This window comes from Phascolarctos cinereus, unplaced genomic scaffold (genome assembly GCF_003287225.1).
Source record: "Phascolarctos cinereus isolate Bilbo 61053 unplaced genomic scaffold, phaCin_HiC Scaffold_5;HRSCAF=322, whole genome shotgun sequence".
NCBI classification, from domain to species: Eukaryota; Metazoa; Chordata; class Mammalia; order Diprotodontia; family Phascolarctidae; genus Phascolarctos; species Phascolarctos cinereus.
This window is the reverse complement of record NW_027555958.1, coordinates 431,916,790-431,943,419: the sequence shown is the minus strand read 5'-3', so window position 1 is coordinate 431,943,419 and position 26,630 is coordinate 431,916,790. Positions and strand designations below refer to the sequence as shown.

The following is a 26,630-nucleotide window of genomic DNA, read 5'->3' as shown; positions in this document are numbered from 1 at the left end:
AACAGAAATACACTTTAGTTTCTAGATACTATATAAGCAGCTGAAAACATGTCACTTTACTGATATAGGAAAATTCATGAATGAGAGTAATACTCAATTGAGGATTTTTTTAAAAAATGGGCCAGTGTGTTAATTAATGCCAATTATATATGATACATAATAATGCACATTAACTACTTGAAAAAATTCACATTTATTTACTGTCAAACAGGTGTTAAACTTTACATTGGATATTAGTGACGGGCTCATTATTAACAGGTTTACACAAAGGGATGAAAAGAAAAGCAGAATTTTGCTGAAACAATTTACATTTCATTAGAACTTTATCATAAAATAAATTAATTACTAAATATAGGCAGAAGGAATACGGAAGAGTAATATTTATGGTTTATTTTATTTTTTTAAAAAAAGGACAGGCACCTTTTGTTCACTAGAAAGTTTGTGAGAAGTGTCCAGTGCCCTCTCTGCCCCCTGTGCAAGAATGAACAGAGGAATGACATACAATCTTTTTTTTTTCCTAGATTTCACCAAATTTGTGCAAGGCATGGCATAACTGGCTTCAAAGAGATTTCTCCCCATAAAATATGTTCTTTTGGCAATAAGAAATTTAAATGTAAGAATAAAGACTAACTCGTCAAAGCAGAACACTGTTTACAGTGGAAAATAAGTGAAAATGAGTAGAACTTGTCTTTTTTTTTAAACATACTACTATGACAAAGTGTAAGAAAAACATTTTATAACATATGTGCAACCAAGAGCTTTTCACAATATTTTCTCCAAACTCTTTAAAATTATTTTTAATGACAATTATATTTCAGTTGGACACAAATGTATATCATTTTACCCTAGCAATAGAACAAAATATAATTTCTTTAGCCATTTTTTTTTCTCATGAGAACAGTTCATTGTACAGTTGAGGAAATATATGAAATAAGGCCTGTGGCTTGATTGCTAGTGGTTAGACATGTTTTCAATCTTTGCCTTCATGGGAAAGATTTGCAGTGGACTGCACGCGAATGCAGAATCTCTCTCCTGCTTTTCCAAGTCTCGTCAGAAACGGTAAGGTACAGTAAATTTGTCCCACAGGATTTTAAAGCCTACGCCTTGTATATAATACAATGCAGGCCTACAAAAATGGTGCAGCCATATTTACAAGGTGAGTTCAGAGACTGCTGCAGTAAAATGGCTGGGGGAGATCTGATTCGCTTCTTTCGTAATTTCTATGAACTCAGCAGCAGAAGAAATCTTTAAAATACCTCGTTGGTATCTCTTTTCTTTGTAACAAATAATTCATTTTAGTATACTCTGTGTATATACAAAGTCTTTTTTTTAAATTTTTTTTTGTATGTTATATAAAAATTCACAGAACTGCAAGGTCCAGTAATCTCTCTCTCGCTGGAGAACCACAGGTCAACAGAGGTTGTCTCTTCAAGCAGATTGGAGGGAGGTGGACAGGGCCAAATGAGTCTTTTTTTTCCTTTGTTTTTTTTTTGTTTGCTTGTTTGTTTTTTCTTTTAAATACTTGCATGTGGCCCTTAGAATATCTTTGCTATACTACTAAAGACTTGTTACCAATTGCATTTGTCCTTCCCTAACATCTCCTTCTGGGATACACCCTTCTTTGTTAATGGGAATAATATAACCATCACTGTTTCCCCTGCTGATCTGGTAGTACATTTGAAGCTGATGGCCAGCTCCCAGATTTGGCATGCTTTTATAGTAAATGTCCTCATTCTCGCTCCTCCTGGAGGGAGAGAGGTCTTCTTCCACATCAGGGCTGCTCTCTGGGTATGGAGAGTCTCTAAGGTTGGGCATGCTTGTGTAAAGAGAGTCTCTGTTGGGGGACTGCAGGTGGTCCTCCGTGTCCGCTGTCAGCTGCGAGACGTAGCTGTCAGTTCCTTCGGTCTTCACTTTCTTCTGTGGTTGGTACAGAAGGGAGTGAGTCCGTTGAGGAATGAGAGGGGCCTCGAGTTCCCGGTGGTGCAGTTCTAGTCCCGGGTTGTCACTATGCATTAAAGATGAGGCGTCTGCCACTATAGCATCATCTTCACTGCTGCTGCCTCCAATCACAGGTTTGGAGGGGAGCGTGCGCTCCAGGTTGTGATTCTTGCCGCTGCCTCGCAAGTTGTTGTGCACTAATTCCGAAATGATCATTTTCTCAAAAGCGGTATCATTCAGGCTGAGTCCACAATCTACAACTTGTACACTCTCACTGTAGTCCCCGTTACGCAGTGAATAGCTATTATTGAAGTTACCATTTAGCGGTAGAGTATCCATAGCACTTGTATCCCTGGCATTGTTCAGTGAATGTCCTGGAAGAGAAAAAGGAGATTCTGGGTTAACCGACAATGCTCCCCCTTCCTAGGTGATGTCTTTTTTTTTTTTTTGTACAAGACTTTTTAATGTAGTTCAGGACAAAGTTATATTTGTAAGCCAATGCTTGAGATGTGTCAAGTTTTCCAGCTTGGAAACCTACGTTGTACCCCTTATGTGACAGGAAAAAGGTGTTAAGGAATAATACTGATTTCCCAGGGAAGATGGGGGTCAGAATGGAATGGAATCTTAGTTAATCAATTTCAGGGGAAACAACAGTTATTAAATTTCTGTGTCAATTCTTTAATCCTTTCCCAAGGAATTCTTCACTCCATGCCCTTGCATATGTAATGCAAAGCAATTCTTTTGTGACATTTACGTTTTTAAGTACAACACCATGGTTTCTAAAAATAAAATCGACAGGATTTGTCCTAAACAACACTAAATCAAAAAGGAATAAGTCACATACAAAAAAACCAAAGGCAAATGTACAACATAAACCCACGTAACTTGCAAGCAACTACTTTAACGATGTTTCTAACATTTCCTTTTTTTATTTTTTCTGGAGATGAGGTAAAGGAAAGAATGAAAAAAATGGACAAATACAAAGAATTCATGTTAAACAAGAACAGCCATCTCTCACACTAATGGGACCAGGGCCCACAAGCACCATCCAACAACACGATAGACAGCAGGTGGAATGACTCACTTTGGACAACTCACATCATGTCTGTCTGCTCAGGCTATCTGGCCTAAGAGTAGCTGATATATAAAAGAAAGTAAAATGATTTATTGTAACATGATGAAGAATTTCTAAGCTTCTCAGCAACTTAGAGCAAGGGTTCAGCAAATTAAATTACCAGCAATAGCAGCCTTTTTTTCTTTTTATTTCCACTTAATGTAATTTTTTTTTTTGGCACTAATATTCTCTCTACCAGTAATGGCCTCAGGCTTCTAAAGGTCAAAGTTTGCCTGCAACCCTGCAGTCCGCATCAGTCACAGTGACAGCACTGAATGAGCCAGCACAAGGTAATTAAGAGTAAGGCCCACAGAAACCATGGGCATGGAGGTCAGATGCAGAAATGTTAGGAATTTCTGTAAGTATGGGTCACTGAAATTAAACCAAAGAATAAATATCAGCTGTGGAATGGGAAAAGGGTGTCAGCTTTGGCTAACTTTAGCTTCTGAAAGAATGACAGATTGGGTAAGTTTGCTGAAGATATGAAAAAAAGGTTTAAGAGGGAAAAAGAAAAATTATGGTAACATGCTCTTATTGGATAAGAGTTTTATTTTCTCTACAGACACATAAACATGTAAACTAAGACATCACAGTGCTTCCCAGGCAAAGAAACAAAAAAAAAATTTCTTTTTTTGCAGGGGGGGACAAACTGAAAGGTCTGCACCATGGAACCTAGGTTATTATTATGTCAATTCCTAGAAAACCACTTGGCTACATATATGTCTGGAAAAAAAAATGAAGTGATGTTATTGGAATGAAACTGACCACTGTGAGAGGCTGCTGCATTATATGCAAGGCTTGGAGGAGTATAAGAAATATCTTTAATTGATAAAAAAAAAAATTAGGTAATTTTTTTTTTGCCCTCTTTCTACCCTTAAAGCTGCAGATTATCCTAGAAAACTCAACATTTCTTTAATCAAAAGGGTCTTTCCATTGGGTGACAAAAGAATTAAATTCCCAATGGTCTTAAAATTATTTGAATACTATTGGCCTAATGCTAACATTAGGAAAATTTGCAAATAATTCTACATAATTGCATGATCCATATATAATAAATCAATCAAGGTGAGAGCAAGGAGCCAAACTGCTCATTTTCAGTTCTGATTAGGAGATTTCCATAGTTCTGAAAATTCACATACCCTTCAAATTAATTTTTCCTGAAAAGATTTACCAAAGCATGTGGCATTCATAAATGATGAGTGACACATGGACCACATAATAGTATTCATTTCCTCTAGGGAGGCCTTTTCTTTTCATACTTTTTTTTTCTTTTCATCTCTGCTAAACAGATACACTATTAAGCTGGATCATACAGGAGGTGTTTTCTATGATATACTGCAGATTTAAGCACATTTTGACTGGTTTTGAAGAGGCAACATTTTCTGCCAGAGTTCAGGTAATTCACTTGAAGTCTTTTCCATAGCCTGTAGCAAGATTACTGTGGGAATGCAGAAATGATAAGTAAATTATTAAGCATTTTTTTTGCTTGGCGGTACTTCAGTTTTAAGCAGCAAATTATTTCAGCATTGAATATCCTCAATTATCATCAGCATTTGCTACAGACCTTTTATTATTAAGAAAAAGGCAGTACAGTACAGTAGTACTGTTTGGATTTGGGATCATTTTTAGTTGCAAATTGTGAACCACTTGCCCGCTGAGTCTACTTCATGACTGCTAGTAATGTTTTAATTGTGCCCATTAAAAATCATGCTGAAAAAATTTACATTTGATAGGCAAAGTTAAGTTTTACTCCCATACTTGTCTCTCTGTAGGTTGCTAGAGGAAAGCGTAAGGAAAGGTAAGAAAACAAGAGAATGAAAATAGAAACTGCAGTTAAGTTAAAAAGCGACTTGAAAGAAAAAAATGGAAACAAAGTTTTGTGTTTTCTACATCCGCAAATATTAAGCTTGAATCAAGATTACATTATGCTAGTGGCAATTCTACTGTAACTTTCAACAAAATCCTGACTAAACAGATACATTAAAGTTATGGCTTATTCTGCAAGTTAGAAAAAAACTTTTACTGGAAAATACAGTAATAATAGAAAGTGAGTTAGTGACAACCCCACCACCTCCACCCCAATTATATCTAAACTGTTCTAATATTAATTTTCAGCAAAAAAACCAAAAAAGTTTTCCTAAGGAAAACAACAATAACTTCAACATGAACAAAACAGTTAACAACAAAACTAACATAAAGCTGCACTATACTATAGTTTGTTTATCCTCAATGCCAGATGTGGTTTCCCACACGTTGGCATCCAAATTGCCTTTATCATCTATTCAGCTCTATCAGCAGATTTTTCTCAGCAAGCTTTAGAGTCAACTGAACCTTATATTACATAGACATGATACCTCTAAGTGATATATATCTTGAAGATGGGCTCTCGGACCATGTGATGTCAGTCCTGTAATAGTATATTAAGATTTATGCCACCTGCGTTAAAAACATGGATAAGGATTGGTAAATATTCCTATGTCTCAGGCATTACTATAATATAGTGCAGTTTTGGAAGCCTGGCACAGGCAATACCATAATGTTTCTCAAGACTGAAAAATTCAGAATGCATTCTAAGGATATGAAAACTTGAGCTTCTAGCTCAGAAAGGGGGAAAAAATAGCAAGAAAGGAAGTTTTTGTTTAGGAGCAAAAAAAAAAATACCAACTAGTTTTATTCAGTAAGTATAAGCACACCTGGTGAGTTAAATACAGGAGCAGAAGGGGCATTACATACAACTGTTTCAGCGAGCAATGTGTTATAGGGATTGTTAGTGCCGTGGGGTCGAAGAAGAGGGTTTGTTAGTAGGTAATTGCCAGTCATCCCTAAAGCAAAGAAACAGAAAAAAAAAAACAAAAAACAAACCATCAGTCCTCTTATTTTGGCCAGACAGCTTCATTAAAGCATTTTCTGTATTAATAAATAACAACCAACGTTTATTTATATAGCACTTTGAAGTTGGCAAAGTGTTTCACACACATTAGCTCATTTAACAACAACCCCAGGGGCAGGTTCTAGATGCTAGAGGCATTTGGGTACTCCATTAACAGTTGAAGAAACAGAGTTGAGGTAGTTTTAAGTGACTCGCTTATAGTCAAAAATCAACTAAGTGTTAACTAGATCTTGAATCTAGGCCTGGCCTCACTAACTTCAAGTGTGGTGTACATACTGTGCCACATCTCTGTGGCTTAAGTTGTCAAATGACATTCTTCTGGGACTTCCTGATTGTATTTGAACTAGTAATTTGAAGGAGAAAGGGAGAGGGTCGCTTTGCTGGTAATCCACAGGTGCTTTCTAAATCCCCAAAGTAAACACCCACAGAAGATGACATTTACTAATTCAAACAAAGCCCCAGATAAACAAGAATGGCAACTGAATACAGAGGTATCAACGCTATGTTTCAAGACGTTACTGCTTCATATTAAAAACTTTAACCACTGAGGGCCCTGAATGGGGAATTTCAAACTTTATGAATTTACAGGTGTGGGGTTTATCCCCTATGAAAACATCTGTGTTAATACAAACTCAGGCAAAAGGGAAGAGGAAAACTAATTTATACCAACAAGTAGAGGGAAAGACATACTCTGCAAAAAGCCTCTCTTAGTATAAGCCCAAGCACACATGCAGAGAAACAAACCTCAATGCTTCTATTTGGATGGATTAGACCATTCCCACATACGCAATCAGGCTAGGAGGCTCATGCTGACATTTTTTTTTCCAAAAATAAATACTTGAATACCTCATTCCCTTTAAGATAGCTACTTTGACTGATTAAACATTAGCAAGCATAATAAACGTACATCCTACTCAGTTTAATTCAACATTTACAAACTTTCTAGTACTTTCTGTCACATGATTTTAACACAGCTAACATTAACATTTAGCTTAAAACCACAACTGACCTCCAGTTGGCCTTGGTCCTCAAGGTATGACTATCCCTCTGCCCCCTCCCCCTCCCCCAAAGATTAATGGAGAGACTTGATAGAATGGTGACAAAAATTACATTCATGCCCCTTCTTGAACACATTAGTTTGGGCACCTCATTAAGATAAAATACAACTCAGGTTGTTTTCAGATGCACTGTACTGCAGCAAAATTGGTATTACCTGGATATTTTACACGTCCAAAGAGAGTGAAAATGTCATCTGAATTTTCATGCTAAATTTAAATTTATTAGGCTTTCATTCAGGCAAAAGCAAAAAAGATATTATATTTTAAATATTTATGCTTTTATCCTACTGGAATTATTTTATTCTAGATAGGAGAAATGTTTAGAGTTCAGTAGAGAATTCCTTTATTGACAGATTATGCTAATCTTATTTGATAGTGGCTTAATTTAAGTAACAATTAGATTGATTTATGCCATAATTTCCTAAAGTTGCAATCCAGACGAATGCAGAAATACCAACTCAAACAGAAAAAAAAATATTTTCATGTACTGTCTCACGTATTTTAATTTTATTTCATATCAGGCAGGATTTACTGCAGCTCCATTGTTAACATTTAAGTTTTGTTTTTTGAAAGAAATGTTCAAATAATAAGAACTTCACTAATCAGAATTGTCATTGTAAAAGTTGACATTGTTTAGTGGGAATAGTAATTATGTTAATTACATCAACATTTTAGGAGGAAAACTTTGATAAATGTCTCTTGGTTAGAGAGGATGTTATTTGATTTCACTGGAAAAACGTCATTTGAACTTATGTTCTCAATGATTTATTTGTTTCAGCACTGGTCTCATTAATATGTTTTTAACAGTCAGGAATTATCCTCTTGCTTCCGATTTAAATTATTGATGGAAGTTATTTAAGTGTACTTTCCATCAAATGGGATAAATGAACCTCAAGTAGTGAGATAAGGTGACTGAGCAGGATTTTTACATCTTATGAAACATGAACATTGCCGTCTTCAGAGGAAAAAAAAATATTGTTTACAACTTTCCTCCAAGATTCTTTGAAGCTGACAAATACTACCAAATTGCACTAACTCCAAATCCAAACTGTTACTAGTAACTGACCTTGATTAAGTGTTGAAGTGCTATTGATGTCACCTGAGATAAAGGAAGATTCTGACTGTTTTCTCACAGTGTCATTCCACATCCTTCTTATACGACTCTGTTGATAGAAAGCAAGAAGACAGAGATATTATATTTTAGGTTCCATGCAGATTGTTTGCTTGAGCATAGCCCCACTAGGAACACACACTGGTTTTTCCCTCATCCTGATCCTTGGGGGTTATCTGTTGCCACTGTTGAACATCTATGTTGCTTCTGAGTTCAAATTTAAGAAGGTATATGCTTGTATGTTGTGAGGACCTCAAGCTACTGGTTTCCAAATGGATAAAAGACACTGCAGTTTATTTTGTCATAGCTTACTGTCATAATAATAGGAAACTGGTGTTTGTATAAGGAAAAACTTTAAAAAAGAAAACCTTAAATAAATATTTAAAATGTACACACAACCAAAACGTAACAGGGGAAAAAAAACACGGAAGTATTTGCCATCTAGATCATTATAATGAGAAGACAATTAGTGCATTTGAACAGAACATGTCTCAGTAGGCTTTCTATAAATAAGGTTAATTAAAAGATGCTGTCAAACACTTTGTTACCTGTGTGCCAGAGGAATATCGGGCGCTAGTTCTCGTGGTTGATGCCTTCACTGAACTGTGGGGACTCTCGGTTGGTAGTCCACCACAGCAATATGAATGTCGAAAGCACTTGCCATACTCCTTGCGTACCTGCGGTTGAATAAATGGCAAAATTGATCTAAGTGTCAGTCTGTGAATAAACATTTACTAAATATTTACTAGGTGCCAGACACTGGGATAAATGCAAGGGATACAAGTAAATGAAAAACAAAGCAAAACAAAAAAAAAAACAGTCCCCGCCCTCAAGGAGATTACATTCTAAATGGGGAGATAACATGCAAAAAACTAGATATGTACAAGTTAGAGTTGATTTTTTTAAGAGTCCCTTTCCTCAAGGAGCTTACATCATAATGGGGGAGACAGTACACAAATATATTTAATAACATAAATACAAAATAATTTGATTTTCTACAAGATGATAGAGCATAGAAAAGCACTTTAGGAAAACACACAACTGTTAAGAAAATTAACTATATCTAACATGCTAATATAGCCTTCATACCAGCTAACCTAATAAACAGTCAGCAGCTCCGTTTACTAATCTAGTTATTATTGTCTTAAAAAAAATTTCTTTGCAAAAGTGGACCATACTATCAAATTTCCATAATTACTTGTTATTTATTACATACTAAGAAAACTCCTCGCTAATTCAAACTTAGGGTCTCCCTTTTTCAGATCCATTCAAACAACCAGTAATTCAGTCATTTAAACCTTCACAATCTTTAGATTGTTCTACTTCAGGTCAACAAATAAACCCCTTTGCTCTATACTTTGGGCATTTGCAGAGTTTTTCAGGTAACCACCTCTTTTTAATGATAAAACTACTCTGCAAAGAATAAAGATGGCATGTGGGTCGGTACATTTGCCATTAATTTGACTGGAGTGCTTTTCTCACTTTTTGATATTACCAGCTTTAACATCTAGTGCAGAAATGGGAAGATGCCCATTCTCTTCACTAGCACGCAATAACAACAACAAACCTATTAATGTACTATATATTCATGTAAAGGGAGTTACAATATAATCTCTCTACTCCCCTAAAGCCTGCATGAATGAACTGATCAGAAAGTCATTAGGCTGCACAGTGAAGTTTATGCTAAACTTTATTACAAAAAGTCTATATCCATTGGTGATTTAAGTGGCCACACCTGGAATTGTGGGCAAGGAATTTAAAGAGAAATCACTGTCAAAACAGCACCTGAATGTATGTGGTATGGTAAATCAGAACCAGTTTTGGGGAGTCATATATTTCAGTGTTAAACAACAGTATGACTTCCAAGCACAGGACACAGAAAGTTCTTAATAGTTGGTTTTTAAATGACTTCACAAAGAAGGAGAATGAACTAAGTTAACAAGATGTAAAAACAAAAAAAAAACCATTCCTTTTATTCACAAGGTTATCTTCATCATGTCTAAAACTTTCAGCACTGTTAATTAAAATCTCATGGAGAAATATTATTAAAGTACTGACCTCTTGTCTTTCTACTCTTAGTTACATTTAATTGTACTTATTATTATCAATACCTGTGACGTTTGATTTTAAGTCATCAAACCAATAAGAACTATGGGTCTCATAGAATCACTTTATAGCAGATTCATAAGAAACCATACATGTAGGAGTGCTGAAATTAAAAAAAAAAGACTTATGGGTAAATTTTGTGATAGATTGTAGAAATAATGTTCCAAAAACTCATTATGCATTGATAAGTTTTGTTTATATACCTCTCACATTTTTCTTTGAAAACAATATAAAGTATTTTACTCATTGTATCAACAAAACTTTGGCACCATACTTATACCAAAGAACAGCGAAAGAAGGGTTCCATGACCCAGAAATGGAGTTTCCTGTCAGGTCTTGCACTAGGCATATGAACAGAAGACATCTGGCACAAAAGGAGAGTGTGGCTATGAGAAGATAGGCCACGTATTTTGATCTCTGATTTTTAGAGAAAGCTCCTAAAAAACCAAAGTTAATCATGCCAAGGCTAAACTTGTGGAAAACCTAATGGCTTAAAGTTTTGTGTTATTTTATCACCTAGGACACTTCAAGAAGAATTTCAGAGCATTAATAGGTATTAACTGCTCAAAACTGCTTTCTAACCAAGACAATAGCCATCACAATGGTATTTTGCCCAAATAATAACCTCCAAGGTTGGTTTTACCTAATGTCTATATTGTTGTGAATGTACATTATCTGTCAGCATTGTACATTCCACTGTCATTAGCTCTAAATTATAGCTTGTTCAAAAGTGATGGAAGTAACAACACTATCGTCTTGTCAGGACTGAAAATATAATAGTTTTCACTTTCACAATTCTATTTCTCTGTTCAATTTAGTGACCAACTAGTAATAACAGAATAAAAAGACTGCATTAGTTATGCAGACAGAGACAGGGTGATAGGCAAGGAAAGACAGGGAAACTTTTAAACCTTAAATAACAGCTTGCCTATTCTTGCAGGTTTACATCTCCTCGCCACAGATTAAGGTTTTTCTTCCCTGACTGTATTTTTGAATCATTTTTGCTGACTCCACTTAACATGAAATCAGCACAAAGTAAGATGTGAAGAAGTGGGATACCATTGGTTTTCTGGGCCTGTATAAGTAGTCAAGACACACCACTAAATAATGACTTGATTTGCACATCTGGCGCTTTTAAACTGTTGGTGTCTTTCCTGAAGTTCCCTCCTCTCTTGACAAATACCGTTTCTCGTCTGGGTCTCTGAATTACCCTACTTTAGAAAAGTACAGCCTTTTCTTTCTGCTTCCCATCAAGCAAGGGTTTTTGACTTTTGTTATGTCATGGACCCATCTGGCAGGCTAGTAAAGTCCTCAGAATCTTTCTTAGGATGTTTTTAAACACATAAAATCCATGAGCTCTCAATGAAAATCAATTATGTTGAAACAGTCGACAAAATATTGAAACTAAACAAGTTGATGTATTTCAGGTTAACACTTGCCTTCAACATTTCTTGGTTCATAATGTTACTTTATATGTAAGACACATAAATTTCCCAAATATTTATGTACTTTTAACAATAATAAAATGTGAGGAAAACATTTTAGTTCACAAATATTACTGTACCTTAACTTAAATTTTACCTCATATCTACTCCTTCCCTCCCATAGTGGAATAGCCATGTAATGAGAGCTTTCCTGCATTTTCCCATCACTTACTTTCTTCTGAAGGGCGCAATGAAAGATGAAAATGAACACTCCCTGGAAGGCATTAAATACGGTGAAGAGATAAGCCATCACAACGGTCTCCTCATTGATGAAAAGCAGACCAAAGGACCAGGTGAGGCCAAGAAGACACAGAAGGGCAAAAGCGCCAAGGACCCAGGACCTGAAAGAAGAGAACGTATTTTTTTTTTCAAATAGGCCTGGCAGCAAACACCCAGTGGACAGCTGAATATTTACATTAATTTCAGTAGTTGCAGTTGACTTTCTCTATGTTCACATTCAAATTCAACAAGTCTTTGGTTTTAACCTTTCAGTGATTAAGAGCTTCAGCCTCCCGTGAGAGCCGCATCAGCAGTTTTGGCTTTTTCATAATTTCCAGAATGAACAAGATGTCAAAAGTATTTTAAACACAAAGGTATGAAAACAACCCCCAAATGACCTAATTGTTTTTTTTTTAAATGCAACTTTAGTAAAAGGAATTCTTTGATTTCACTTAGCCCTGTAATGTTTTCTCTGTGGTGCTTTCAGAGGACACTGAATAATGTAACACGGACAGAGAGAGGTTATATGGCAGATAAAAGGCCTAGCTTCTAAACTGGGGGCTCTGATCAGCTAAGCTCAGATGAACCCTGGGTTTAGATCTATAGCATGAGGAAGCCTGGCTGAAATGTGACCAAAAAAGAAAAAAAATGAGAAAGACCACAAAATAAAATATTTTAGAGAGATTTCATCATGAATAGTTTGAGGAGAACGGAATTATAGAGAACAGGACGGAATGAGGGGAATTTTAAGTCAGTGCATTCCATTGCTAACTAATGATCTTACTTGATAAATGGCTTATTATCTTCATAGCTAGAAAGCATTATAAGCAGAAAAGAGAAACAAAATTATTAGACAGAATTGAAATAGAAATTAATAAGAAAGCATTTATATATTTATATAAATCAGTCAAATTAAGAAATTCAAAATGCAGAGGCAAGCAGTTTAAAAAAATAAAGGCATATAATAGTTAAAAAATACTATAGCAAATTAGATCATTTCCAAACTAATTATTAAATTAAGGGCAATTCATGATATTGACCGAGTTTGCAAAAATATAATTCATGCCATAAATTTGTTAATGTAGGGTTCTACCTTACCCAGGTAAGTCCGTATTATAGTAGCCATCACAAACACGGTAATTACTGGTGTGGATGAGAAGACAGAAAGAGGAAAAGGAAGAAAAGAGAGAGATGCTAAAGATTAGCTCTCTCTCTTACCATGCAACATGCAATGAAGCTGATACTAACCTATCTGAGACATCTAAGTTGTAAATGTTACCCTTACTATAGATCTGCCATTTTAAAAAAACATTTTTAAAAAATGAGTCTTTTCCATAACCCTGATATTCAACTTGAGTTATACCTTCACAGACTTTAAATAAAAAAGCCTCCCATTTGAAATAATATTCTTCAAATGCTTCTATAAGATGATTTAATGAAGCAAAAGCTATCAATTTCTTGTTAATTACATAATACTGTTCCCCCCCCTTCTCTTTGAGAGGGATATTGCTTTTTTTTTTAATTCAGCATTGAGATAAAGTAAACATTTGTTTAATTAGCATGAAAACAACAGATAATCTTCAAGTTAACAATAGTAATAGAGACAATTCTCTTAGGAGAACAGGATTAGGAGGGGAAACTGCTTAGAATCCTTAAATCAAAAAGTCATTTAACAAAACAAACTCTACATAATCATATCAGCCATGCAAACAGGAACATCATTTTGAACTGCATTTTAAATGCAAATGAAATTACCACAGTGCTATGGAATTTCCACGGAGCCACTGGAAAAAAATTTTTTTTTTCTCTTGGCTCTAGCTCAGGGTAGGAAATTATTATCTAATTTTGCCCAATGCCCGTGACACAGCAACAGTGTAACCCAAGCAGACCCATAAGGTTTGAGTCTTATTCACATCTATTGCTTTTAGGATATAAAGCTCCATGTTCCTAGTGCCGGATTACTTCCTCCAGTCATCACGAGTTTATCACTTGTATTCCAACTTAAACACAGAACACTTACTTAATGTTTTCCAACCTGCTAGAGTCGGGTTTCAAAGTGTTGGAGTGCTTCACCATTTTGCACAAAGTGATCAGCAAGAAGATAAGATTCAGCTGTCAAAACAGATAAGAATGAAATTAAGTCTATTCCAAATTGAGGGGCTGAATAATGAAGATCTGGCAGATATATTCAGGGGGCTGGATGAAGTGAAGCAAATGGAGAGATCAAATATACCACATATACTTAGGGTATGATCAGTTCAATTTTATAGCACTTGTACTGTGATGAATCTGTGCATTTCAACAACTGGACTGCATATGTCCATTTGTCAATTAATCAATGAGCATTTATTAAATCCCTATCATGATACAAGGTCAAAAAAAAAAACCACCCCACCCTTAATGAGCTTATTATCCTATTCCAAGAGGAAGAGTTCACTTTGTGTACACATACATATATGTATATAATCATATATGCAAATATATACACATATGTGTGTGTGTATATATATATATATATATATATATATATATATATATATATATAAATAAATACACATATACTGAATAAGCAAGATGGTCATGTAGCCCAGTAGACACACATTTATATATGTAATATAATAATTACTATATAATGTAATATATAATTACATACATTGTTTAAAGTAAAAAAATATTTATTAAGACCCTGACCAATTACTTTGTCAGAACACTGCTCTTAACACTGAGAAATAAAAGTTTATCAAACAAGAACATTGAGAATAACTCAATTCCATAAACCAAGCTAGTTTATTAAGCAACTACAGCAGTGCCAAGTATCATGTTAGGACAGTCCAAGAAAAAGTGAATTGGTCCTTACTCCAAAGAAGTTTACATTCAATTATACTACTATATACCAAAGACACACAAGGTAATTAACCAGCAGCAGGGAAACTAGCTGCTAGACAGGTCAGGCAAGGCTTCAAAGTAGGAAGTAGCATTTGAGTTGAGTTTTGAATGGAGCTAGGGATTCTTAGAGGTGGATGAGGGTGAGGAAAGAGTCTGGACAGAAAAGTGAGGGGACATCTTTTTTCTTTTATTTTAGACAGTCCTTTGTAAACCTTAAAAAGCTGTACATACCACTTTCATGTTTACCAAGTGGTATTATGCTAAGAATGACTATGCAAAGTAGGTGATGAAAATATTATTCACCATTTTATAAACAAAAACAGAAGTTGGGTGACTTTTCAGGCTTTGCTGGCTGTTCCTACAAAAAAATTGATACAAGAGAGCAAAGAGATATTTTTAATTGATAAATGATTTCTCCTGCCTAGGAAAGGAAGACTTCAGTTCCCAAGTGGAAGTTAATAAGTCTAACATTGAAACCCTGAATATAATTCTCACACACACACACATGACCAGAGGGCTGGGTAGGATGAAAGGTTGAGAACTTGGGTCCTGTGTACTATTATCATGAAAATGAAAATGCATTCCATTAATGGAGATCAGCAATTCTTCTTTAACTTATAGTATTAGAGTTAGTTGTGATACCTCCAAGGTTAAGTGATTTGCTCACAGTCACATAGTTAACATGTGTCAGAGGCTGAATCTGAACTCATATCTTCCTGACTCCATGAGTCACATCTATCCACTATAATGCATATGTATAGAAAGAATTGCTCAATTATGCTCATTATACATACATACATGTATATATATATATATATATATATATACATACACATATATGCATATACACATATTGAATTGAAGAATATGAACACATACATTCACATTCAACTTGACATTTATAAATGGTTTTGAAATAAGATTAAGTACCTAAGTCAGATTATATATCAAGCTAAAGGCAACTATTCATGTTAATAACATTTAGACATATAATCTTCACAATAACGACATGTAAAAAAGCCTACATTACTATAACATTTTGTGATTAAATAAACTGAGATAAAGTCAATACTCTAAATTCTACAGATCCAGTGATTAATTCTGGAACAGCGTAAACGTTATAACCACAAGAGCATTCCACGTACCCCCACCTTCAACTCCCTAGCTTTCTAACAAATGCGCCACTGTACTGCCCCTAGATAGAGAAGTCCCTCTGAAGAGAGAAAATGAGGTTAATGGGAATAGTTTGCATATGTCTGCAGACAGCATTCCATCCACTGTTAATTACTTGAAGACAAAAGAGGTTCTTAAATAAAGTTTTTCTTTGTTAAATTAATTCCTTAGATATTTATTCATGCCAAAAAATGAAAAAAAAATCAGCAACCTTATTACTGGATTATTCTGAAAGCAGCTTTGTTAAAATATTTATTCCTCTGAACTCCTTTTCGGAAAGCCATCCCCAGAGAGGTTAAAAACGAACGTGTGCGATTTCTGAGAGTTTAACAGCTGAGAGATTATACTTCTAGCATCATATCCCCAAATGTAACCTGAGTCGCAGTTTTTTTTAATTTTAATCTAAAATTTCCTTATAGTCACATAAGGCAAATAGGAATTTAAGACTTGTGCCTTATGGCATTGTACTAATACCTTAGATTATCCATCACGATCAAGAATGAGATAAAAGTAACTAAGAAGATGATTTAAGAAGTTCTTGGGGTAGGGGGGGATAACCCTACCCATTAGATAATAAGGATATTATTTTATCTGCTGACCCATATGTTCCATATTTCTGGTTTTCATAGCTATAGTAAATATATGCCAACATGTCCCAAGCCTTTCAAATTTGGTCCAAAGAGTTCAGACAGTCTGTCTCTGGCTGCAGACATCCCAAGCTCTTCTGATGTCTTTCCCCAGGTTTTCCTGCAACTTGTAGGTTCACCATGGTGCCTATTAATTGGAATGCTACTATTCAAAGATTTCTGAGCCATAAATATATGAAAGAAACTTTGCATCACTGGCATAATAATTTTAGTTTTTATCTTACAGAAAATAGACAGCTTTGTTTCCGTCTTCAACATTTTTAGATATTAGGCAGTCTAGGAAATGTATAGACCTTGGAGAAGAAGTGGACATCAATACAAAAACATGGAAAAATGACTTAGGGAAAATTATTATTAATGGTTAGCATTTATATATTGCTTTAGGGCTTGCAAAGAGCTTTATATGGGTCATCTCATTTAATCCTCTCAACAACCTAAGAAGTAGGTGTCATTATTATTCTCATTTTTCAGGTGGGGAAACTGAGGCAGAGAGTAGTTAATTGACTTGCTTGCCGAAGGTCAAATAGCTATTGAGCATCTGAGGCAAGATTCAAACTCAGATTTTCCTGATTCTGTCCCTCTAGTTTCCTCACAGTTACAGGAAAAGTTATTAAAAAAAAAAAGAAAGAAAATAAGCTGCAGGAAAATGGAAATAAGGAACTAAAATCTAACTCTATGAAATTGCAAACCACATTGGAGCTCAAGGAGGCTGCTACAGACGGGTCAAGAAAACTAAACAAGGTTTTCCTTTGCTCTCTTGTATAGTCCTTGTATGTATTAACAAGTGCTTGAAAACTACATGGTGAATATTGAACTGACTGAAGGAGCTAAGATCATTCCAAGTTTGGAAAATTAGTTTTAAAAGCAAGAAGGCATAAGTCAGGGATTTCCTCATGAAGACCACAGATTTAAAGATGGGAGGGGCTTCCAGAGGCCATCTATGCTAACCTCGTCTTACTGCTGAGGAAACTAAGGGAGGTGAAGTGATTTGCTTACAGGTGCTAAATATCAGAGGTGGGGTTTGAAGCTGAGTCTTTTGACTTTAACTAGAAGCGGTAATCTTTCCACTGCAGCACCAAAGGGAAAAAAAAAATTTTAAAAATCAAGATGCCTGAGGGCATCTTCAATGTCTCCACTGGAAAAGTGAAACATTACTGTCCTCTACAGTGCTTTCTTTCATCTGTCTGATCTCTGCCCCTTTTGGTGTATGATATGAGGAAAACAATTTCCTAAACTAGCTCTTATTAACAGAAAAACATAATCTGAGCATTGTAGAAACACAAAGATGATGGCAAGTGACGAAGAGAAGGTTCCAAAGAAAAAGGAGACGGGTTAAAGTTGGGAAACAAGTCTTAGGCAGATTTGATATATTTATCTACATCCTTATCTACACATATTAATGTGTATGTCTCGGTGGAAGAGGAGATTCTGCCCACAACGGATAAGATTTCAAGTAGATAAAACCACATTAAGACTTAGAAAGCTGAGATGTGCATTATCTGATATGTTCATAGGACATTTAGAACTGTAGGCCAAGATTTTCTCAGGCAGGCAAAAATTAAAGCAGTAAATCAAAAATTAGCTGAGAGATATAAGCTGAATTTAGTTAATTTTAGCTAAATAATCCAATAAATATGATTAACATGAAGGTGGGACTTGAAATATAAATAAGAGGCACTGATAGGTGAATTATTCTTTATATTCACAGTTAAAAACTGATGTTTATTCATTTTTAGTTAAATACTCATTATGTAAATAGTACGGCAGAGCTCAGTGGGCACTGGACAAGAGAAAGAGGCCACAAAAATGGTTACCAAGGTTCACAGGATTAATAAACACAGTCCTTGCCTTTGTGGAGTGTATGATCTAATAGGGAGAGAGATGTTATAGAAATAAACGTAACACAAAATAAACATGTATATCATTCATGGGTTAGAATACGCAAAGGCCTTTGGAAACCCTAAGGTGCTATAAAATAACTACTATTATTACAAGTAGTGAGAAGATGGAAAGATCTTTACAAAAAAAACCAGATCAGATGTGGCTTCATAGAGAGGTAACATTTGAATCAGGCTTTCAAGGGCAGGTATGAATTCAAAATGGAAAAAGAAAGTAGTGATTTCAAAAAGGGAGTCAAGGAGGTGGATTAATAATAACAGCTAGCACTTATATAGTTCTCTAAGGTTTATGAAATGCTCTATACAAATGTCTCATTTGATCCTCACAACAATTCTGTGAAGTAGGTACTATTAGTCTTCCCATTTTAAAGATGAGGAAAGGGAAGAAAAGGGAGGGCTTGAGTGTCTGAGGAAGGAATGGAATACAAGTTTTCCTGATTCCAAGCCCAACATTCAAGTCACTGCATCACCTAGCTGGAAAGGAGCAGTGTGAGAGAAGGCTATGAAGATAAGGTATTGCTATATTGTTGAAGGCTTTGAAAGTCCATCAAAGGAGAGATAATTTTACTTAATAGGCAATTTAGAGTTGACAGAGAAAAGGCATGGCATGACATGACTAGTTCTACCTCTACATAGGAAAAATCAGTCTGGCAATACTATAGAAAGTTGGATGGAGAAAAGGGAAGGTGAGACACTCTCTTAGAAGAGTATTAAATTGGACCAAGTAAGGAAGGCCCATCCTGGGAAGAGGCTCTGGGAAAAAGAAGGAAAGGACAAACAGAAAAGATTTTAGCACTATCAAAGCATCACAGAAGGTTTAAGTTGGAAGGGATCTCAGTGGTCCCTTTGACCAGACTTTTCTTGACTATCATGGCCAACACCTGACTTAATTAGATGTGAGAAGCAACAGTACAGTCAGAGATAGCCCCAAGGTTTCATACTTGGGAGACTGGGTTAATTAGTATTATCAGTTGCAGAAACAGAGAGGTTAGAATAAGGACAGGATTATGGGTAGAGATAAAAAGCTAGCCTGTTGACATACTCAAGTGAGGCACTGGTGGGATAGAACTCAGGAGATACCTTAAGAGTAGACACTTAGATATGCAAAATACAAACAATAACATGTATATAGCATTTGAAGGACTACAAGGTATTCTCTTGAAAATAACCATCTTATGGATGATTGTTAAAGCGATGATACTGATTAAAATTGTTAAGGAAGAGGGTAAAAAAGAGAGACAAGGAAAGCCTGCTTCAAGGAGACTAAAGGAAAAAGGGTTTTGAGTAGAGGTGCACAAAAAGAAGAATCAGTCCAGCAGTATTTTATATTAGAAAGAAGAACAAAGGATTTGAGGTCAGGAAGACCAGAGTTCAAATCTTGCCTCAGAAATTTACTAGGGATGTGACCTTGGGCAAGTCACTTATCATGTATCAACCTCAGTTTCCTTTCCTCATCTGTAAAACAGGGAACATAATAGCACCTACCTCCCAGCATTGTTGTAAGAACTAAATGAAAGAAGTAGCCTTGTGAATTGGATAAAGAACTGGCCTCCAAGCCAGGAAGTCTTGGGTTGAAATCTCACCTCTGACACATGCCGGATGGCTCTGCCTGAACAAATCTGTGCTGACCTCTCAGTGCTTTAGGAAACACTTAAGACTGCAAATTTCAGAGAAGGTACCAACTGGTATTGGCAGAGGGAGTTTCCTCACTTGACAGTTTCCATGACAATGAACTCCTATGTGCAGTACATGGTGGTGGTGATGGTGTTTGTCCTTTGCTCTTGAAGAGGACCATGACATCAGGAAGGTGATGCCATGACTTGCAAGTGAATTGGATTTAAGTGAGGAAGGGCTGTGCAAAGTCGCTAACCTCACTTTCTCCTCCAGAGCCATCTGGATCCAATGGCCAGATACACATCAGATGACTAGAGATGGCCCCAGATGCCATGGAAGACCCCGACCTGCTAAGATCTTTAGCAGGTTATAGTTAAGGCACTTTGCAAACTTTAAATCATTGTTTAAAGAGAAGCTCTTATTATCATTATTATTTTTGAATAGCAAATACGGTGAAATGTAAGGAAACTACTTTGGTGCATACTCACCTTAAGGAAAAATTGAGTAAAGCTTAATGGAAGAGATAGCATTTGAACTAAACTTTAAAGAATGGGTAGGAGAGCGGCAGCTAGATGGCACCGTGGATAGAGCTGTGGCTTTGGAGTCAGGAGGACCTGAGTTCAAATTCGCCCTCAGACACTTGACACTTACTAGCTGTGTGTCCCTGGGCAAGTCACTTAACCCCGATTGCCTCATCAAAAAAAAAGGGGGGGGTAGGAGCTAAAGATTGTAGGTGCCTTGGAATGGAACAGAAAATGAGCAAAATGTATGCATGCACTTATAGATCTAACTCCTTTGGATTGCAGGAAGAGCTGCTATGACCTAAAGAAACAGATGCTATTTTAGAAAAGGCCACTTCATCTGTGACTGCTGACAGGTTTCCCAACTGCCAGGATGCCCTAGCATTCCACATATGATAAGCTCAGGAAGCTAAGCTGAAACACAACTCCGGATTGTTTCTTGCATTCTTCTTTTCAGGTTCCTCAAATGTTCCCTGCTATACATTCCCTGCCATACTGTACAGAGTAGAATGATAATTTCCCCTGGATTCCTTCTAGGTGGATGGAAATGTTTTCTTGCTACTTAATGATCTGAATATTTCCATTTCAATCCTATCTAATTGGCATTTATTACATACTGACTATACTATATATACTACACACACACACACACACACACACACACACACACACAAAACCCACCTACATTTCTTATACACCGACAATGTGAAGGACATTGTGCTACGTACTAGGGATATAAGAGACAAAAGAAAAAACAGACCCCGCCTTCAAAAAGCTTAAATATAAAGGGCTTATTTGTTGAGAGGCAATGGTAATTTGGTGATCCCAATGGCAAAATACTCTCGAGTATATTTTCTATATGCTAGACATATGAAACACCTCTAGAAACAAGATTAGTTCTTTTAAGGAGATACAGTGAAACATTTCTGATTTAAACCAAAGTTTGGTTGGAAAAAAAACCAGCCTTAATTTTCATCATCTATTACATAAAGATGGAATGTTAACTAAATGATCACTAAGGCTGACTATAACTCAAACTCCATGATTTTATGGTTCTTGAAGAAGCATTGAGTACAAAATCTGGCAAGGATAATGGCATTTTGTAAAAGCCCAATCAAACAGGATATCGTGCATCATTCTTGTCTTCATAGAACAAGAAAAACTAGAAAGTGAAGAAGAATATTCCCACAATCTGAAAAGATGTGAAAAATAAGACAATCTGACATACAAAGAAAAAAGAAATGGATTAAATAAGAATAGTGTTTAAAAGAGCAGATCTGAATGAATATCTCTGAAGGTAGCATTTAACTTCAGGAAAATGCTAACAATTAAAATGAGGAATTTTTCTTAGAAATCAGGATGAGTCTTTTTAGTCAGTTAAGTTGGTCAAAAAATATTTATTAATCACCTACTGTGTGCCAGATACTGTGCTAAGTGCTGGGGAAACAGAGAAGGGCAAAAGACACACTTCTGCACAAATTTCAAGTTTCTGTTCAAGGAGTTCACATTCTGATGGTGGAGTCAACATGCAAAAAACTATGTACAAACCACACAAACAGGATAAAATGGACATAATCAACAGAGCGAAGGCATGAGAATTAAGGGGAAGATAGGACAAGATTCTTGCAGAAGGTTGGGTGTTAGCTGAGATTTGAGATCCTTGAATGCAGGGAATATCTTTTGCTTCTTTCTACATGCTTAACATGTTGCCTGACACATAGTAGGTGCTTAATAAACGTTAAGTTTTGCTGAACTATCTTTCCTTCTTTTCCACTGCTTTATAAGAGTTGTTTCTCTGAGAGAGGAATATTAAGGAATGTACTGAGAAATGTTAAGTGACAGTTTTTAAAAAAGAGGTCAGTAACAATTTATTGGAAGAAAAAAGTAGATAATTTCAAACATGGAAAAGCACAATATCGAGCGATACCAGAATCCCCAGGCTCTTAAATGATCACAGAATGTTAGAGATTTAGAGGTAAAATGAACCTCCCAGGTCTTACTGTCCAGCCACGTCATTTCATGGTTGAGACAACTAAGGGTAGAGAGATTAAATAACTTCCTAACATCACACAGGTAATAAGTGGCACAGCTGAATTTGAACTCACTGCCTCTGACTCCCAGTTCCATTCAACATCTTATCAATGTTGCAGCACACAGGGCTGAATATAATGTTCCAAAAGCTGTTGGACCAAAACAGAGTTAACACAGAGTACTGCCTCCCTAGTACTGGAAACCATTCTTTTCTGAATTCAGTCCAAAATCATATTGGCTTTTTTGGCTGCCATAATATACAGCTGACCCGTATTGAGCTTTCAATGCCCTATGACAGCCAAGATCTTTCTTCAGACAAACTGATTTCTGGCTGTACCTCCTCTCTCTTGCTCCGGTGAAGTGATTTTTAATCTAATTTAAGACCACAGGCATACCAGACTTATAATGTCATTAGTATAGGGAACTTCCCAGGAGCAAATGCAATACAGACCTGTGTCTACTCTGCAAATGAGAAAGTTGCCCAGGGCTCTGAAAAGGTTTAGTGACTTGCCTAGGATGACACAGCCAATATGCATCATACAGGTCTTTTCGTTTCCAAGGTCAGCTGTCTACAACATTCTCAAGGCTGTACATACATTTCTTTTAAATTCCATCATGTTAAATTCTGCATGAAGAACAAGACTGCTGACTTCTTTCTAGATCCTGACTGTCATCAGATATCTTGGCAGTCCTTCCCAGATTGGTGTCATTTGCAGATTTGATAAGCATGCTATCTATCATTTACCTTTTTCCAAGTCATTGGTAAAAACGTTAAGCACCCCAGAGCCAAGCACAGATCCTAGGGCCAGCCCAGTAGAAACTTCCTTCCAAATTATCATGAATCATTAATGACTCCTTTTTTTTTTGAGTCTGGCCACTCAATTATAATGTAAAAGCTTAGAAGATGCTTTACTAAAATATAGGTAAACTACACGAACAGTATCCCCCCAATCTATTGATCTAGTAAGAAAAAAAAATGATGTAACAGAGTTTTGGACTTGCAGTTAGGAAGACCTGAGTTCAAATTTCATCTCTGACAGTCACTAGCTATGTAATCCAGGGCAAGTCACTTAACTTCTAGACCTCAGCTTTCTCATTTATAAAACAGGGATAATAGCCTCTATTTAACAGAGCTGTAAGGGTCAAAGGAAATAATATAAATGAAGGTGCTTTATAAACCTTAAAGCTAGCTATTATTGTTCATTATTAGTCTGGCATAATCTGGTCTGGATAAAGTCATGCAAAGTTCTTTCTGATCACTACTTTCTTTTTTCAGCATTTACTAACCTTTCCTTTCACGATACACTAGAGAATTCTGCCAGCAACTTAAGTCAAGGTTAGACTGACTTCAAGATTTCAGACTCCTCTCTCTTTCTGTTTGAAAACTGAGGCAACATTTGTCCTTCTCAAGTACTGCAACAGCCCTCCTATTCTCCAAAATTGGTGATTGTGATTATCAAGACAGAAGTCAATTATCTTTCCATCACTGACTACGGCTTGGCAGTCACCTCCACCAAGTGGTGAAGTTTATCTGGTTTGGAGGACCTGAACTCTGAGTGCAGCTAAGTGCTCTCTTACTCCTAGAGATTCTTAGGCATCAATCCCTATTAGCCACTGTTACTCCTGTCCTTTACAGCCCAAAGACTATTCTCCTTGGCAAAGAAATAGTAGCAAAATCAGAGCTGTACAGATCTAGTTTGTCTTTCTGCTTTTTTTTTTATTTCCTCCCCTTTACTTCCTTCTACGAATCTCCCCAATTTTATTTTTCCTGGTTCCATACCTCTGTCGCTAGCACTTCAAAAATGGTAAGAAAATCCTGTTACACAAATGGTATCAAACTTTGGATATGTGTTTTATTTTCCATGATTCAATGTTTGAAGTTTAAAAATAAAGAAAACCATAGCCATTACTGGCTCTCCTTCCACTGGATCAGGGATTCTTAACTTGAAGTCCACAGACACGTAAAGAGCCCATAGGAAGATTTCAGGGAAGGTCCATAAACTTGAACAGTTGAGAAAATTAAATCTTTATTTTTATTGATATCTAATTGAACTTTAACATTCACTTCAACTGTCAAATATTTTCAAAAACATTATTTTCAAAAAGGATCTACAGGTTTTATCAGGCTGCCAATGGACTCTACAGAACAAAAAAAAAAATTAAGAATTTGACCCCTTCGGACTATTCTTTTTCCCCTCTTATTTTGATGTCTATCTTCCAGGTCTTTTTTTTTTTAAGCCTGACTTCCAAGAATACAAACGACCACAGCTAATAAAAATCAAATGTACCAACCTAAGGGTGCAAAGAACAGAACTATGAGAAAGATAGAGCAGACATGGGATTTACGAGATGAATCAGGATCAGCATTCTACAAGAGGTGGTTAATATTATCATGATTGTCATTACTGTCGTTTTTAGAATATAGAAAGTACAAGTGATCAACGGATTCCTATCAGAAATTATCAAAGGTTGACTTTGCTCATTCTGTTCCAAATCCCTCCCTGTCTTGGAGACGCATCAAAGAACTAAAATGGATTGTTCCCTCAAACTGAAAGGGAGGAAATGAGGAAAGAAGGAAGGGTATAGGGGAAGAGAATGTATCAGATGTACAGGGAAAAATAGCTAAACTGTCAAAACTTCAAGTAACAATTTAAAAACACTTCCAGGTAAAGCCCCAATTTCCTACCTTTTGTGTTTATAGATTAAAAGGAATAACTTATATAGATAACGAGGAGTAAAGAATAGTGTTTTGTCTTGTAATGAATTAGTATACTGCCCTCCCCTTATTCTTCAGGGGGGGTGCAGGTGGGGAGGAAAATGGCCAGACCTGTCTTTTCATCAGGATAGGGAGCTGCTAATCTAGAAATACTCTATACCTATTCAGACTTGACTAATAGTTTAAATGACTTGGCTAGGGTCACTATGGTATGTGTTGGAGATGGGAATCCAGGTCTTTTTAACTCCAAAGCCCTCTAGCTACTACAGGTGATCCTCATGTGTGACCTGGCTTTAATTCATTCATATTATTGAAGGTTGGGGATAGGGAGAAGAGTGGAAGGGAAGATCTGAAACAAATCTATGTTATCTGAAAAACTCCCCTGCTTCCTTGGCAAACAAAACAAAACGACTTAAGTCACTGCTATTTCAAATAATTTATAACTTGTGATCACTTGTTTCTTAAAAGCCATAATTTCATTATGAGAACATGTACATACACATGCAAACTTTACAAAAATACATGTGCATTTTCAGGCTAATGATATGTATGTATGTTCCTGGGGAAATGAATGTTCTTGTAAATTAGAAGTACACATTTCAGGAGATTAGGGTCCAAAATATATCTCTCCCCCACTCAGAGCTAATTATGCCTTTTGTTTCAAGAATCTTGTCCTACTCATTGTAAGTGATGTTCAGGTCTGCTTGTTTGTGACCCCCTCTCCATCCCATCTCATTATTGGAATTCTAGACCTTATTCTTTATCCAGGGATCCCACACATCATGGTATTTTTATTTTTATTTTTTTAAGCTACCTGCTTGGTTAACTTTGGAGATTAGTGAGCTAATCTTGACCATAATCATGGCTAGACTTCAACTATCCACAGACGTGCATATTCCATCAACACACAAACATTTGAAAAATAGACTGCATATCTATCTGAATGGAACTACATGGACCTAAGTGAAAGTCAGGAGGAAGAAATATTTTCCCTGTATTTTAATGAAAAGAACCTCTCAGCAACCTCAGGAAATCCTGTAATTTCATAAATTATTGTTGAAATAACCTCTGCCAGCATAATTTATTAGAACTCCCCATAAGGATCAAGCTTTCCTACTGACTGACTGGATGGCCCTACCTCTTTTTACCTAGTGTAAGTGTGCATGAACAGAGGACTACAAAGGAATCAAAAGAGCAGGGGCTCTTCTGACCAGAGATTACAGG

The 26,630-nt window shown here is 36.1% G+C and overlaps 1 protein-coding gene across 14 annotated transcripts in view; it reads right to left on the bottom strand.

Moving 5' to 3' along the window:
• Nucleotides 1-174: 174 nt before the first annotated feature.
• The window catches only part of ADGRL2 (adhesion G protein-coupled receptor L2), a 229,873-nt gene continuing 203,417 nt past the window's right edge, over nt 175-26,630 (bottom strand). For 6 of the 14 annotated variants that reach the window (XM_078156538.1, XM_020988664.2, XM_078156540.1 and 3 more), the window contains 6 exons: nt 13,941-14,032; nt 11,874-12,042; nt 8,660-8,788; nt 8,067-8,163; nt 5,746-5,874; nt 175-2,312 (listed from right to left, as the gene is read on the bottom strand). In XM_078156538.1, the coding sequence (XP_078012664.1) occupies nt 1,558-2,312; nt 5,746-5,874; nt 8,067-8,163; nt 8,660-8,788; nt 11,874-12,042; nt 13,941-14,032 (1,371 nt within the window). In that variant the 3' untranslated portion in view covers nt 175-1,557. Of the gene's footprint in view, nt 2,313-5,406; nt 5,489-5,745; nt 5,875-5,914; nt 5,960-8,066; nt 8,164-8,659; nt 8,789-11,873; nt 12,043-13,018; nt 13,064-13,940; nt 14,033-26,630 lie in introns of all 14 variants that reach the window. The other 8 variants (XM_020988671.2, XM_078156542.1, XM_020988673.2 and 5 more) reach the window with 4 other exon arrangements.